Here is a 14,865-nt window from a genome sequence, read left to right as displayed (position 1 = left end):
TGGATAATAGATAAAAGGGATCTAGTAAAATAGGTTACAGTAAGATCCATCGAATAGAAGCTAAAGCTCAGCAAATTCAGACTAGGATTAAGCCACTGCATATGAACAAAGAGCACTAACTTTTGGAACAGCTACCTGTAGTCCAGTAGAGATATTCTATCACATGAAATCTTTAAAGCCAAATTTATGCATGTTTTATAAAGATATTCCCAAGCTCAAGATAGGAGGTCCATAATGCATGGTGCAAAAACTACTGAGCGAGATTCTTTGATCTTTGCTATGCAGGAGGTCAGTCTAGATGATCACAGTATTCCCTTCTGTCTTGAATCTATTGAGGTGCATTATGACAAGCTTAACATGCATTTACATCTTTCCATCTAATTAACAGAATGTAAGAGAGTGCATTTATAGAAAGACAATTCAGCTGTTTTTTTAGATACTACTGTACCTTTAATTTATTAGCTTTTGTTAAAAGCATGTAACAATCTAGAGCATATAAAGTATAATTTACAAAAATATAAATCTTGGTTATTTTATTTTTAGTGTTTCAACATATTACTAGATAGTATGTGTTACTCAGAGAATATGTTTAACAACCCAACATTATCCAGCAAAACAAAAGCTGTGGGATATTACATATGTCTTTCAAAGAACAAGTTATGTATTAGGGACGGATAACCCAAAATGTCTATGTTAACATACTGTTTATATGAAAGCTTATGCAGTGCACTATACTTGCATCCTGAAGAAAATATGCATTTCAAGCCCTTTATTACAGCATTTTTTTTCCCCAGTATAAATATGCAGATTAAAAGTATGAGTGTTTTAGGCAAAAAGTTCTGATCTGTGTACAAAAGTGAAAAGTGATATTCTAAAATAAGTCTGCCTTTGCAAGCTCACTTCCCATCTTCTTGATTAGCTGAAGACATAAAATAGTCAGGAAAAATAGGGTACAAAAACATATTTTAGTCCTTTGATTATGGAAAACTTTACACTTAAAATTCTCACTAAATATCAGGTGTCTTGGCTAGGTGGGTTAGGAAGGCATTTGTAAAAGTACTGAATTCCTGGAAGGTGAATATGAAAGACAAATGATGACAGTAGACATATCATTCCATTTGTATTGTTTTAGTCTCTCTGCATGGTTTCAGTAGAGGAGTTGTGGGCTTGCATTCGCTCATGAACACAAGTGGATTCATTTCCCATTTACAACTTTCCCAGTGTAGACAGGCAGGATGCGTGGGTCCTCGTTAAAGATGTGTTTGTCTGAAATTATCGGCAGGCACAAGTTTCAACTGACATGTTGGGATATACCTTTAAAACAACATTTTTGTTCTCATCTAGGAACAAGACACTGAGAGAGCTCATTTTGTCAGGAACGCAGCAGGGTTCTGGGATGCCAGGAATGATTCCTACTGCTTTTACGATGCTCTGGATTGTAGCATGATTTGATGGCCGAACAATCTGGAACAGAAGGAAATAATTATTGCTTCATTTATGAGCAGTCACTTTTGCAGCTGGACTTGGAAAATGACAGCAATTATGGGTTTTTGTTTCTCAAAAAAGTGAATATTTGTGATTGAGTCATAGGGCCACGCAGCATAGTCAGTCCCTCACACTTCCAGATTTCCTTTGCAGGGTGTATCCAACAAATATTTTGTGTTCCTTGTGCTGCCTTCATAAATACCAGAGGAGGGCACTGGTGGCACAGCCAGCAGTCAGTCCTCAGCCTAAAGAAAGTGTCCCTTGCTGTTCCTACTAGATGCTACAGACAGGCATGCAGGAGAAACAGAGAAAGGTGGCACACACTTCTCAGTTTTAAGATGTTATCTTTTGTTTTCTTAACCTTTTGTCTGATTTGGAAATTTGGCTACTATAAGTATTTCCAAAATAACTATCCTTATCTTCCAGCAGTATTTCTCCTCGTGTATGCTAACCTGGAATTAGTTACTTTTTCCTTGGAGCGATTACCCTGTTTTAAAAGAGGAGTGCTCCAGACGTAGTGTCCACAGGGGGGAGTTAGTCTAGGGCAGTCTAATAACTCCGACAGCCATGACAAACAAGTACTTCATACCTGTAGTCTGTCTGCTTTCCCCTGCCTTCCTCCCCTGAGCTAGCCTGAAAGTGGGAGAAGAAAACAAAAGGCTGAGAGGGCCAGGAAAGTTTGAAGTGAGATTTCACAGATGCTTTACATCCATTTACTATTCAGGGTACAGAGCCACAATTTTATTTCTGCTATTGGTATCTGGATGTTGAGGAGGCAGCCATGAAGCAGAACAACAGTGAGAATGGGAAAAAAACCCAACGGAATAAGTTAAGGTATAGAAATACTATCCTGATTATTTGTTAAGTATAATATTTTTTCCATCCCTTATTCAGAAGCTAAACTTGACCTTTGTAGACTGAGCAACTGAATAGCATTAAACAGTTTTCACCACTTCTGTTGCTTGAGTATATGCAGTCAAGCACAGGTTTACTGGTGATGGAGTGACAGCCTTTTTTTATATATTTTTTTTGTTTTGCTCTTTGTTTGTTGTCAGTGCCTCAGTATAGTACAGAATGCATGTTCTCCCATTACATGAGGCAATAGTATGACATGAAACCTACCACTGAGGCTCAAGCTTCAGTGACACCTGTTCAGTTGTCCCAGCAAATAAGTACAGTAATAGTAGAACTGTATTAATCGTATCAGGCTTTTTGCTATAGTCTCATGAGTTTTCTGCATAGATTTGATACGCAGCACATGAAATTTTCATCACATATTGGGTAGAAAATGACATGTGTGGGACCACAAATAGAGTCTTTGCATACCTTCACATGGAAGCAGATACTTCAAGTGAATGCCTCCTATATCTTCTTTAATTTTATATAATAATTGAGTAAATGCAAACCAGACTTTTTCATTTAAATATGAAAAGTTATATAGTTCACAGGTATAACAAAGTGGCTATTTTTAAAAGATAATTCAGATCTGATAAATTTGCTTTAAGTATCAGCAAATCAGGTCCAAACTTTTAAGGCTTTCAGATGTCACTAAAGTGACCTTATTTGAGCCATTACAAGGAGGAAAAGTTAAATCTGTCCTTTAACCTTCAGGGATTCAAGACAGCATCCCTATAGTAAAGTCCCATCAAATTGCTAATCCTGGAAAGTGCCTTTCTGTAATTAGCATATGTTGGCATAATTAGCAACAGCTTGCTCACTCATGCCACCCTTCATGTTTAGATTTCAAAGCTGTCCACAGTCCAAAAAAAGTGAATTAGTTTCTCAGCTGTGATGTGAGACAGAAAAAGCTTCTGCCTGCACTGGCCATCACAGAAAATCTGGACAGCATGAGAGACAGAAGCAGATTTCCTGTGTTTAAGCAACAACAAAGTTTACAAAATCAAAAAAATAGACCCTCTAGACTCAAGTTCTCATTTTAACCTTTATGAAAAACCTCCTGAAATGTTCCTAGCATCTTTATTATTTCATATTATTTGAAACAGTCACAGATCTTGACATGCTACAGAAACAGAATTTGCTGACCCCACACAGTGGACAGCCATCATTGCCCTCGGTACCAGTTACTGACTTACAGGATTCCTGGGTGTTAATCTGAAGAAGATCCTACAAGGATCTTCTCCAGCTATGCAAGGAATGAATAGATGTGAGCAAAGTCTCGCATGGCCAGCTGTCTACCAAGACAACAGCACTAATCAAGCTTCTAATGCATGCAAGTGTATACAGGACGCACATAGATGCTCACAGAGGTAAATGTGTGTTATAGACCAATACTCTTTACAGAATCTGAATGCCTGAGCCCTACATCCACAGCTGACAGACTCCAAATATTCCAACCCTTCTGTAAACCTGGTATGGATCTTCAGTGATCATTGACCTTAGTACTGATGTGCTAACATGGAAAGCTTGAAATAGCTGAATGCCCAGTAGTGGTGGCACTGAGGAAGTGCTAATGTTTCAAATACTGGGTACTCAGTTGTATACACCAGGCCCATTCTTCTCTTACTTCCCCTTTAGGACAATCCTAGCTCAGGAGCACTGTGGGCCTCAGAAAACCGAAGAAAGGAGATGTAGCCAAAAAGCAACTGAACAGCAGATTTTAAATACTTCAGGCCCTCCCATTCTGCCTTTTATCATGATTTTGCTCCTTGAAAATCACCACTCTTCTCCCATTCTTAATAAGAAATACTTCTTAGCCTCAAGAGAGTTTAGTTTTCAGGTCTGAATCCAACTCTCAAAACGAAACTCATAAACTGATGTATTTATAAAGATGAAATCAAGAGAATTCTAATTACTGTGGACCAAAATACATTTTTACCTAATTTTACCCCACACAGGACTAGCACTTTTCTGGCAAATGCAGCAGTGCATCAAGCCATTATTAACCATAAAAACTAGCCTTCCCCCTCACAATTCAGGGAATAAGAACTTCGGCACTAAGGTAGGTGAACTTGCTATGATCTCATATGTACTAGTGCTGGTTTGTATCTAGATCAAGAATTAGCAACTATTAAAGTAGGTGTACTAACAGAGTGATGTACTGATATTAAAAGAAAATAAAATAAGCATACAGTGTGATGATTCTCAGCATGCCAGTTGTGTATTTCTAACTCTACAGTTCTAAAAGAGTGACTTGGAAATAAGGTGTATGGTGTCCATCACAGGCTGATTAGAATAATTTTGTACTCTGATGAATAAGTTGTTGTAAATGATAATGCTTAAATTATTTAGGCTGAGTGAAGCAACAGAACACACTGAGAAAGGTAAAAACCTCAAAGATAATCTAACAAAAGTATTTGGATAGGCAGAACAGAAGATCCATTCTTTGCAAACTAACAATGAGAAAAAGGCATGCTACCTTGGGCATTGGAAATTCACATGTCCCTGCACAGTAGAAGGCATCAAATGATTTGGGAGATATGATCCATTCATTCCAGCCAATATCAGCAAAGTCAACTTTCATGTATCGTCTTGAACAAATCCTTGGCTCATTCCATTGTTTTCGTCTTGCTTTCTTCATTGTTTTCTCATCAAAATTTAGCACCTGAGACTTTGTAAGTGTTTCTGTATTTTCTTGCCCTTTTCTCCTTCGGTCTTTGCGAGAGGTTTTTGGTTTCAAGGACTTGTAGGCGTTCTCCCATATGTCATGTTTGTTGTATTTATTGTTGTTATAGTCTACTTCTGGCAACTCATTGTTCTGAATAGAGCTAGAGAGGTATGTATCCCTTCTCACTCGAGTATCAGTAGAAGCATTAGGGGATAGGTTTGGGTCTCCATCATTGGAAGGGAATGGATCATAACGCTGTAGGGTGACTGCCACACTGTTGGGTTCAGAGATTGCAAGATCATTGGCATAAACTAGTATATAAGGTAAATGACTGGCGACCTGTTCAGGGAAGCCCTGGTGTTTCTCCCCAGAATCAAATTTAGCACAGAGAATGAGCTCTCCAGCCTGTTTTGATTCTTTTATGATATCTGAAATGTCCTTTGTGTGCCAAGCCCCTCGCCTTTGAAGTAACACAGTGATGTTCCCTTTCACTAGTCCATAGGCAGAATTCTGGTGAATGCTTTGGAAAATGAGGTTGAGACGGAGGATTGGAGGCAGGTGAAGGAGGCGACAGGATGAGTTCTTGGAACGCTTACAAAATGCTTCCCGATGCCGAGGGCGTTTGTCAGCATAGAAGTGAAAGGTAGCAGCAAGGATCATCTCTGAATCCTGCATGGATGTCAGATTGAAGCAGTACAAGGGCTTCTGGGCCAAGAATTCTGCAAGAGAGCAGGGAAGACATGGATAAATATCTGAGACTAAAAATGGCAGTCAAATCTTTATTCCTTTGTATAAGTGGATTAACAAATTATGCTTTTCACTTGCTTCAAATCAGCTACTATAGTGAGTTTGTCACTTTAGCTTACAGCTAAGGTAAAGAAGAGGAGGAAGAAACACTAGCAGTATTGGATAGCAATATTACAATAACACTGGGAGTATCCAACACATTGGGTACCTTTTGATTACAGGGGGGATAGAACTCTTCCCAGAGATTTTCAGTTTCATACTGCCTTTCATTCTGGGCAGGCAAGAAAAACAAACCTTGTGCCTGTTTAATTTGTTTCAATGTCATGTTCAGAAGAAGCTATCAAATTTGCCCATGGCAGTGCTCACAATGCTACCTTACTTAGTATACTAGCTGAAAAGCAGGTTTACTGTTAGTACTCAAGATGGTCTTATCTAAAGCTGACTGAAAAGATTCATGGAAGATCTCTGGGTGCCTAGTTTGTGGGGAACAGCATATGAAGTTCATCATTCATAAACAGCACACAGGAGACATTTAACAAAGGAGTTGGAAATAAACAGTGCAACTGATTTGGGAGGGGAGCCTCTTACTCTTACTCCTTTCTAGTATACATCACGCAGGAGCTTCATTTAATGCACTGCGAAATCTAGTTGGTGTCTAAGACTTGTGTTTCAATCTGCTTTAAGATGGTGACTACTGTTAAACAGGAGCTAACTCCTGGAATTCAAACTCCATTTGGTAGTTTCTGTGTAGCTAGTTGAACAATTTGTGCTGAGGTTACATTTCCACTGTCCTCTCAAGGAAAATGAGCACTTTTACACTAATAACTGTTAACACCATTCTTTTTTAAACAGTAGAAACCTCTCTTAGTGTGTTAAAATGTAATTCCAGAATTAAAACCACATGCCTTCACAGTCTATCATTGTGAGAAGTTGTTGTGTTTTAGGTGTGGTGGTTTTGTTTTCTTTCATTTTGTTCTAGCTGAAGAGTATATGAGAAAGGGGTGGCAGAACCAAGAAGTGATCCCTGTTGTCCCAAGATAAGACTGGTACTGGGAATATATCAAAGGACTACAGTGGATAAATTTGCAATTTTAGTTAACCCAAGGGTTAACATACCTAGAAGTTTGCTAGCAGAACAGAGGAAAAAAAATGTAAACCCAACCAAATAAAAAACCCCAACAAACCCACCATCCAGTCTTCCCAGAAACACTGAGATTTCTTTTTCAATGCACTGTAGATGATGAGCCATGGAAATTTTGGCACCAACAGAAAGGCAGTACTGTTAACTGCCACCTGTCAGAATTTTAAGCACAGTTTCATTTGAACGATGGAAATTAATAGTACTACATCTCACTAAGCTGGTGCTGATGTCTTCCAGGTTGTGCTGCACAGAACCATCCGCTGGACTAAACCACAGCAGATTAGGATGTTCATTAATGTCAGACCCTGAAGGACAGTCTGGAAGTACAAATGTTCAGGTATGTGATTTCCATCGATGCTATCTGTATTTTATTTGTGGTTTTTTTCTTATACAGTGAAGTGTAACAATTTGCACTGATACCAACATATTGGTTTAACAGGTGGCAAGAGGCTAACAGAAACAGTATTCTGTGATGAGAACCTATTTGTTTCTGTCAGTTCAGGACACGATTCCAATCTGTAAACTTTTACTCAATGTTAGTGTTACGTGCAGGTGCTTATACTATGAAAAAAACATTAAGAGTTTACATTCTAATCAGGTCTTTAAAGCATAGAAATTTCACAAGTCTGTTAGCCTATTTTTCAGATCAAGGAAATGAATAATCATAGTACTTCCTTTAGAACACCAGGTTGTTATTGCTTGTTCATTTCAGAAAGCATGTTTTTTGAAAAAGAAGTCTGCCCACTGCCTCTCCCCACCTGAGCTGTGTGCCATGGAAATTTTTCATAGTTTTTCAGCATTAGTTCTATCAGTTCTGTAGAAATTACTATGAAAGTGTATGCATCCCTAAGGCATTTCAAACACCAGAGTCCCAGGGTTTCAGACAGGAAGGTAACTTTTAATGATAGCTCAGAGAAAGGGATTTTTAACTAATCATAGTGTGAAATGAACCCTTCGAAAGTAAAAATTGTGTGTAAAACAGAGTAAGAAACTGTGACTCTGCAGCTACTGAACAGCCAGAGGAAACTTGATTTTTGGATAGAGCATAGTCCTCATATTACATCAGGTTGGTCAAGCTTTTACCAACCTGTCAAGCAAGTGTTATTACATTTTCCAGGTCTGTTCTGAGTCGAATTGTATTAGCTGTATACATTAAAGCTGTTAGTATTTTACTGATCATATCTACTTTTGATTACTGCTAAAAGCTTTGAGTTAGGAATACAGGCAAGATGTATAGAGGATACATGCAAGAGATTGGTAGAGGGGTTAAAAAAGCGCAAGTGGCCAAGGAAAGAAAATACTAGCCCTTAATACATACCCCACATAAAAGGATGTCCCATTACAGTAAGTGAAGATTAGCAAAACAGACTTGCATGGTATTTCTGATTACACATGTGTGAGAAAGAAATATGCAGAGAACCTCATGTAAAATATTTTAAGATATGTGACCATATGCATTATGATATAGTCCTATTTAAATGGCTGCTATTTTTTGCTATTCACCAAGGGCTTTGCTTCATTTAACACGGGATGGATGGTTCAAAGCATGAGCCTGAAATGCAAGAGTCAATTTATGGGGAAGTTTCATGGCTTAGGCACCAGATTGCTTCCATTAGACTAATTCACTCCAATCTAGAAAAACAAGGTTGAACAATAACTTAATATTTCACATTTGGTTACAAACCACTTGCAACTTGACTGTGTAACTAATTTAAATTCGTGCTGTTTTCTAAAGCTGCAGTTCCCTAAAAAATGGAAAGCACTCAGAGAAAACAAAGAACCTGACAAATTATTTTATGGCTATCTCTCAGCTCCTTAGAGGAATAATGAACTCTTGTGAACACACATAGAGGTGAGCTGAGAGGTGGTGATCATCTGATGATCTGAGCACTCTTCCTGAATTGGTTAAATACTGCTAGAGGAACATGAAAAAGTTGTATCTGGTCATGTGCAAATATGTAGATATAGTAAGTGCCTCGGGTTTAACATGGAGAATATTACATATGCAATAACCCTGCTAACACCACCTTATACCCTGTAAGGGTTATGTATGATGGCAATACAACTGTGTAGTTGAGGAGGCCTCAGTAACGCATATGACAAAGAAGCAAACTAAGTCAGGAGTGACATTTTCCATTTCTGGAGCCTTCATCTTGACAAACTACTAATGCTGATGCTCAGGTGTACCTTACCAATCAGCTTTAAGCTGCAGCTTAGGAACAGGAGGTTACAGATTTTCTGGAAGGTACAAATTTAAAAAAAGATGAAACAAAGGTAGTAAGTCCATTGCTTGGGATAATGAAAAGACAGGTGTATTGTAGGTGTAGTCTGTTATGTTTATCACAACGAGATCAGAATTAGAATCCATATATTATAAAGAACAGACATTCCAGATGTCTTCTAGAAAATCAGTTTCTTCTTTCAGAAGAAAACACTAGAATTTCTTCAAGGAGATAAAGAAAAATGTATTGCCAGATAAGAATCTTCTCTCTCCCCCTCAGCTTGTGTCATTCTGTGGTCCATTTCAGACTGCTCATCAGTCAGTTGATGAATTATGAAGTATAATTTATTGCCATAAAAATGGAACATTGTAGATGAGGTTCTGCTTTCATGCCATATTACTGGGCAGAAATGGAATCCAGTAGAGAAGGTGGACAGCTGGGACACAGGAGGCAAGAGTTTTGGACATAGATGTGCTTTATTTCCATTGCACGGAAATATTTCCAGGCACCTCTGCCTTGGCTTTATGTTCTGACAGAGGTGCAAAATAATATTGATTTCTAATTGGTCAGTACTGTCTATCTGTAATTAGAAAACTGCTGCTATTTTAGTGTCTTAAACCAGAATTTAAATCACTTACATGCAATAACTTGTTCAGCAGAATCATTGAAAAATGAAGAAAAACGTAGCTCAATTCTTGCATTCTTCCAAAAATCGCTCTTGCTGTCCAAGGCCTTACTTGGGCAGCAGCCAGTATCAGCTGCTTAGTTCACAGGAGGAGAAAAAAAAAAAAGGCAGATAGCAGGAGGTCATGGATGGACCATCCACAGTGGTGGTTTCTTCCTAACCCCTATTAGTCAGCAGCGGCTGCTAGCTAATGATCTAGAACATGACAGCTGATTTATCTCCCAAATGTGTGCAACTGCTTTACAGCCTAACTCCTAGATTTCTAGATATTTTCCTTAGCCAGTTACCCTTCAGTGGGATCCTCTTTCTCCACAAATGTGATAATTGTTTAATATTACATTTGATATAGAAGAGAAATTAGGCTGAGGTGTTCTAGAGAATGAGTTATCATGCATTATGATAACCATTACCTAAACTGCTGTATGCTGCATTGCATTCTATACACAAGACTGAAATGTAGGAGAAATAGATTGAGGTTCACAACACCAGATTTTAATTCACCTATCAGATGTGTCTATTAAAAAAAAATGTATTTCTGGCAGTGTAACAAAAATTATATTCTAGAAACTGACACAGTTGTTCTTTTAAGAGCTAAGATCTTAGTAATAGCCTGCAAGAGTTAACCAAAGAAGGAAGACATTTTCCAGAGAAAGGGTTTGGGTTTGCTTGGCAAATCAAAAGGACAAAATCGCTTTGTTTTGAAGCAAGACTGGGATAATGAAAGTGCAGTTTTCACACTATATATATGCTCTTCCACACTCATAATCAAGCCAAGCAAAGCTGGGGAGAGACAGGCCAGGCATCTGTCTTCAGAAGTTTAGGCAGTGCAATGAATTTAAGATCCCGAGCAGTGTTCGGCGGTCGGTCCCGTAGGCGGCACTCTTCCTCACATCAGCTTGTGAGCCTAAGGAGAGCCAGAGGAGAGGACCTGTGGCTGGAGCGCTCGCTGCTCCAAGTATCTCTGAAAAGATCTTTCGACCCAGCCCGATGTGCACTGAGAACAGCGCTTCTTTTTGTTCCAGCGGTTTGCCTACGCAGCAGCAAAGGCTTTCTGAAGTGGGGAGATACCTGGTTCTAGATAGTCTCAGCGGAGGGAAGGGAACTGGGGGAGGTGGCAAGCCGTCCGCAGAGCGGAGGGGAAACACCGTGTCCGTGTAGTTAGGAAGGGTCCCCCACTATTCACCTAGTGTGACACACGCCGCAGTCAGTGACAACCTCGACGCAAACCCGCCACTTTAAAGCGAAAGAGGAGCGAGGGGGCTCCGGCGGTGCCCCCCGCGCTCGGCCTGTCTTACCCGGCCTGGCTTTGAAGCTGCGGACCGTGTTGCCATCGCCGGGCCGGTTCCCTTCCCGGTTGTACTTCTCGTAGAGCTTAAGCATGTGGACAGCTACCATGTCCTGAGCGATACTGCCCAGCGCAGGGGTCGGAGAAGAGCCCCCGCGGGGGTCTCGTCCAGGGGAGGACAAGTCCCGGGCGGCGGGCAACTGGACGGGGCAGGCGGGCTGGCTGCCGGCGCCCTCCCCCGCAGGCGAGCGGCAGTGCCCGTGGCCCAGGGCCCACAGCAGGAGGCAGCAGGTCAGGCGGCCGGCCATCGCGGGATGCTGAGGGGCGGCCGGGCGCTCGGCGGCGGCTCGGTGGCTGCCTGCTTCTGGGTCTCCCGGTTGGCCCTTACGCACCGGGGCGAGGGGGCGGCGGGGCCGGGGAGGGAAGAGGAGGGAGGGTGGGGGCGGCCCCCCCTCGCCACCGCCGCTGATGCCGCCTCCGCCGGGCCAATCCCCGGGCCCGGGGGTGAGAAGCTGCGGCCCGGGGGCGGCAGAGCGGGGCTGGGGGGGGGGGGGGTGGGGGGTGGGGGGTGTCCGGGTACTCGCGGGTAGAGACACTGCATTCGTCCAACGCAGGGATACCCCCACTCTTTAAAGCGGAGCGGGGAAAGGATCTAAATTAATTAGCGCCCGGCCGCTGATTGGAGACACATGTCACCGCGCCGCTCTGGCAGCGAGCGCTGCGGTAGGACAGCACCTTGGCTGCTGGCCCCGGCGGGGGGAGGCTTGAAAATAATTTCTAAAAGATAGAAACAAGTAGATAACCAGCGGGTAGGCAGGCAGTGGGAAAGAGCGGGAGAGCGGATGAATGGCAGGGGCATTATAAGAAGGAAAGCGTGTGCACATACGTGCAGAAAGAGGTGGAAAGCTTTTTTATCTCTTTCTATCGGCAGAGCTGACAGTTCTGTCTTGGAAAGGCACCGTTGGAAATAGTGTTTGTTTCAAGGATCCCGAGAAAAGAGAAGTCCCCGGTGGGTCCAAACTCTGGAAGACCCAGTGTGAACTAGCCAAGAGTGCAACAAGGGTCACTGATAATTCTAAGCAGATACTTAAATAGTAGAGGTTAAAGGGGCTGTGCATGGGTAAACTTTCGTCATTGGGCTATTTCTATGTGTGATCTGAAGGAGAATACTGGCGTGAATTTCTGAAGGATTTACATGGCTTATGTCAGAGGGGGTTGGTTTAAAAGTGAATGGTGCATGTTGCGCTTATTCATCATGTGACACAGGTAGTACTGAATCATAGTGTATAGTCACCCTGCAAGCATAAATGCTGCTATAATGAATAGCTGTTTTAAAGACAGCCTATAAGGAGAGTGGTGTATTTTAGGGGAATTTGTTCCTTCTGCCTCCTTTTATAAGGTTTGTCCTCCAGTAGCCAAGATAGTTACTTTTCTTGGAGAGTATACAATGCAATAATTGAAAAATTGTTGGAAAAGCTACTGTTGCTGGATATAACACAACTATTTTGTGATTTTTAACCTGGGAGTGTCAAATCTGAGCAGATACCATTGAAAGCCTCCGAACCATAAGTTTGTAATTTTTAGATGATGGAAAAGGGGCTTGATTAATTTTTAAAAGTAGCACCAGGCCATATTGCTCTGTGTCCCTTGGATGTATGAAATGAGCAATTTACAAACACAAATTTGCCCAAATGCACATTGCTAAAGTATCAAACCTCCTATAAATTAATCTTTGCTTATAAATAAGCCAAACCATCCTTTGATGCTTTCCTCCCCCCCGCCCCGCCCGCCTTCTCTCTCCATGGCAGCATGCTCATGACCTCCACTGGGGGTGTGAGCGAACCTTTTGTTGTTTGTAGTTTTTGTCTGTAGTGTTTCTATACAATCAAGGTCCTGTGAAAAGGAGGAAGAGGCAGCAGGAGGTAGGAACAAGCTGGGCTATTTTGGACCAATGTCCCATTAAAATGTTCTCCCTCGCCTTAACTCACTCCAAACTCCCCTTTCAGGCATATACTTTGTATCAGTCTTTAACCTGCACTAAAACCTGTAGGACACTGATACTTTGACATTGTTGGGAAAGAATTAAACGATCAACCAGGGATGGGTAATATTTCTTGCCTTATTTTATTGCAGAACAGCAGGAATTCAAAGCCTTTAAAGCTCTGGTACTTCGACTCTTTTATGCAGCTGAGATGATGAAATAAAAATGTGTTTGGTAAAGGAATTCAAATTAGCACTGGGTCACATAATTCCCCTGTTCTGAATATGGCCAGTCAATGGCATCTCTAAGGCATCTAGAGGCAAGAGCTATGCAATTTCTGCTCATGCAGAATAATATTCCTAGCGTGGAAATTTCTGCTAATTAAAGCTCTTGCCAAGCTCTACTTTTTTCTTTCTTTCTTTCTTTAAAAAAAAAAAAAATATTTTTCTCCCTTCTTTCTTTCTTTTCTTTCTTTCTTTCTTTCTTTCTTTCTTTCTTTCTTTCTTTCTTTCTTTCTTTCTTTCTTTCTTTCTTTCTTTCTTTCTTTCTTTCTTTCTTTCTTTCTTTCTTTCTTTCTTTCTTTCTTTCTTTCTTCCTTTCTTCCTTTCTTCCTTTCTTTCTTTCTTTCTTTCTTTCTTTCTTTCTTTCTTTCTTTCTTTCTTTCTTTCTTTCTTTCTTTCTTTCTTTCTTTCTTTCTTTCTTTCTTTCTTTCTTTCTTTCTTTCTTTCTTTCTTTCTTTTTCTTTCTTTTTCTTTCTTTCTTTTTCTTTCTTTCTTTTTCTTTCTTTCTTTTTCTTTCTTTCTTTCTTTCTTTCTTTCTAGCTCAAGTCGAAGCTTTGCAAGTCAGGACATGGAGAAACTGTCCTAATAGTTAGAGTAATGCATTCAGTATTTTAAACTGCAGGTCTAGGCTTCTTGCTAAAATAATAATATTAAAAAAATTCCCCAAGTAATTAGAGACATCCATACAAAAGAGCTACTGTGGCTTGTGCTTGTGTTTTGTTGTAGAATGTAGGATAAGAAATACATATGAGGGGATATAGGGCACTGGGAATAATATCTATTCTTTTTGTACTACAGTATAAGAAGTTACTAACTCCCTTTGGGGTTAGATCTATATGAAAATAATTTCATCTCTTTATTTTTAATAATAAAGTCAGTAGCCAGGATAATGAAGTTTAAAACTCCAGGGAAGTTAATCAGATATAAAATACTACTGTATTTGGGCTTAGTCCATACTTTTGGTAACTACTTATTGTATGACAGCTCATTCATTTTTCACTCACAAAAATACCATGCTATGTATGAAACTACACAATTAACTAGGACTGTACAAGGTGATTCCTTAAGTATGAAACTTATTAATTAGTGATTAACATCACAAAATGCAGTGGGATGCAGGTTCTCATCAAAACTGATGGCAGAACTCTAAAAACCTTTTTCACATACCAAAATCACATGGTATGACAAGAATGATATATGGCCTGTAAAAAGGGGGTTTGTATTTTATTCCATTTTCCTGGATAATAGTGACATTATCTCAATACCTAAAAAGCCCAAAGAACAGAGTCCTAGTGGTGTTTAGGTGTTAGAGCAAGCAAAATGCTCTGAGGTGATCCAGAGCCCTGGAGGACTCGTAGTGTTAAGAGAATAGGTTTAGCGTATCAGGCCGTTCCTATTGTTGGTGGGGAAAGTTTTGCTTCTTGAGAAGCAAAACTTGCTATCCCAATCCATCCCATCAGCTCAAGAACAAGC

At 40.4% G+C, this 14,865-nt stretch overlaps 1 protein-coding gene across 1 annotated transcript; it reads right to left on the bottom strand.

The window, feature by feature from the left end:
- Positions 1 to 865: 865 nt before the first annotated feature.
- On the bottom strand, positions 866 to 11,501 carry GDF10 (growth differentiation factor 10). Its single transcript, XM_009897707.2, has 3 exons — positions 11,141 to 11,501; positions 4,862 to 5,769; positions 866 to 1,464 (listed from the first exon to the last, which is right to left on the bottom strand). The coding sequence occupies exons 1-3, from the start codon at positions 11,436 to 11,438 to the stop codon at positions 1,273 to 1,275; spliced, it is 1,398 nt and encodes a 465-aa protein (XP_009896009.1). The 5' UTR covers positions 11,439 to 11,501; the 3' UTR covers positions 866 to 1,272.
- Positions 11,502 to 14,865: the final 3,364 nt, after the last annotated feature.

This window comes from Dryobates pubescens, chromosome 8, assembly GCF_014839835.1.
Source record: "Dryobates pubescens isolate bDryPub1 chromosome 8, bDryPub1.pri, whole genome shotgun sequence".
Taxonomy (NCBI): Eukaryota; Metazoa; Chordata; class Aves; order Piciformes; family Picidae; genus Dryobates; species Dryobates pubescens.
Note: the sequence above shows the minus strand (reverse complement) of the source record. Positions and strands in the feature narration are given on the sequence as shown.

Excerpts from the sequence above, each read along its gene's own strand:
- GDF10 (XM_009897707.2), bottom strand. The coding sequence starts at position 11,438 with ATGGCCGGCCGCCTGACCTGCTGCCTCCTGCTGTGGGCCCTGGGCCAC. Across the intron at positions 5,770-11,140 it reads CAGCTTCAAAGCCAGGCCGG|AATTCTTGGCCCAGAAGCCC; the intron begins GTAAGACAGGCC and ends GCTCTCTTGCAG. Across the intron at positions 1,465-4,861 it reads GTGAATTTCCAATGCCCAAG|ATTGTTCGGCCATCAAATCA; the intron begins GTAGCATGCCTT and ends CTTCTGTTCCAG.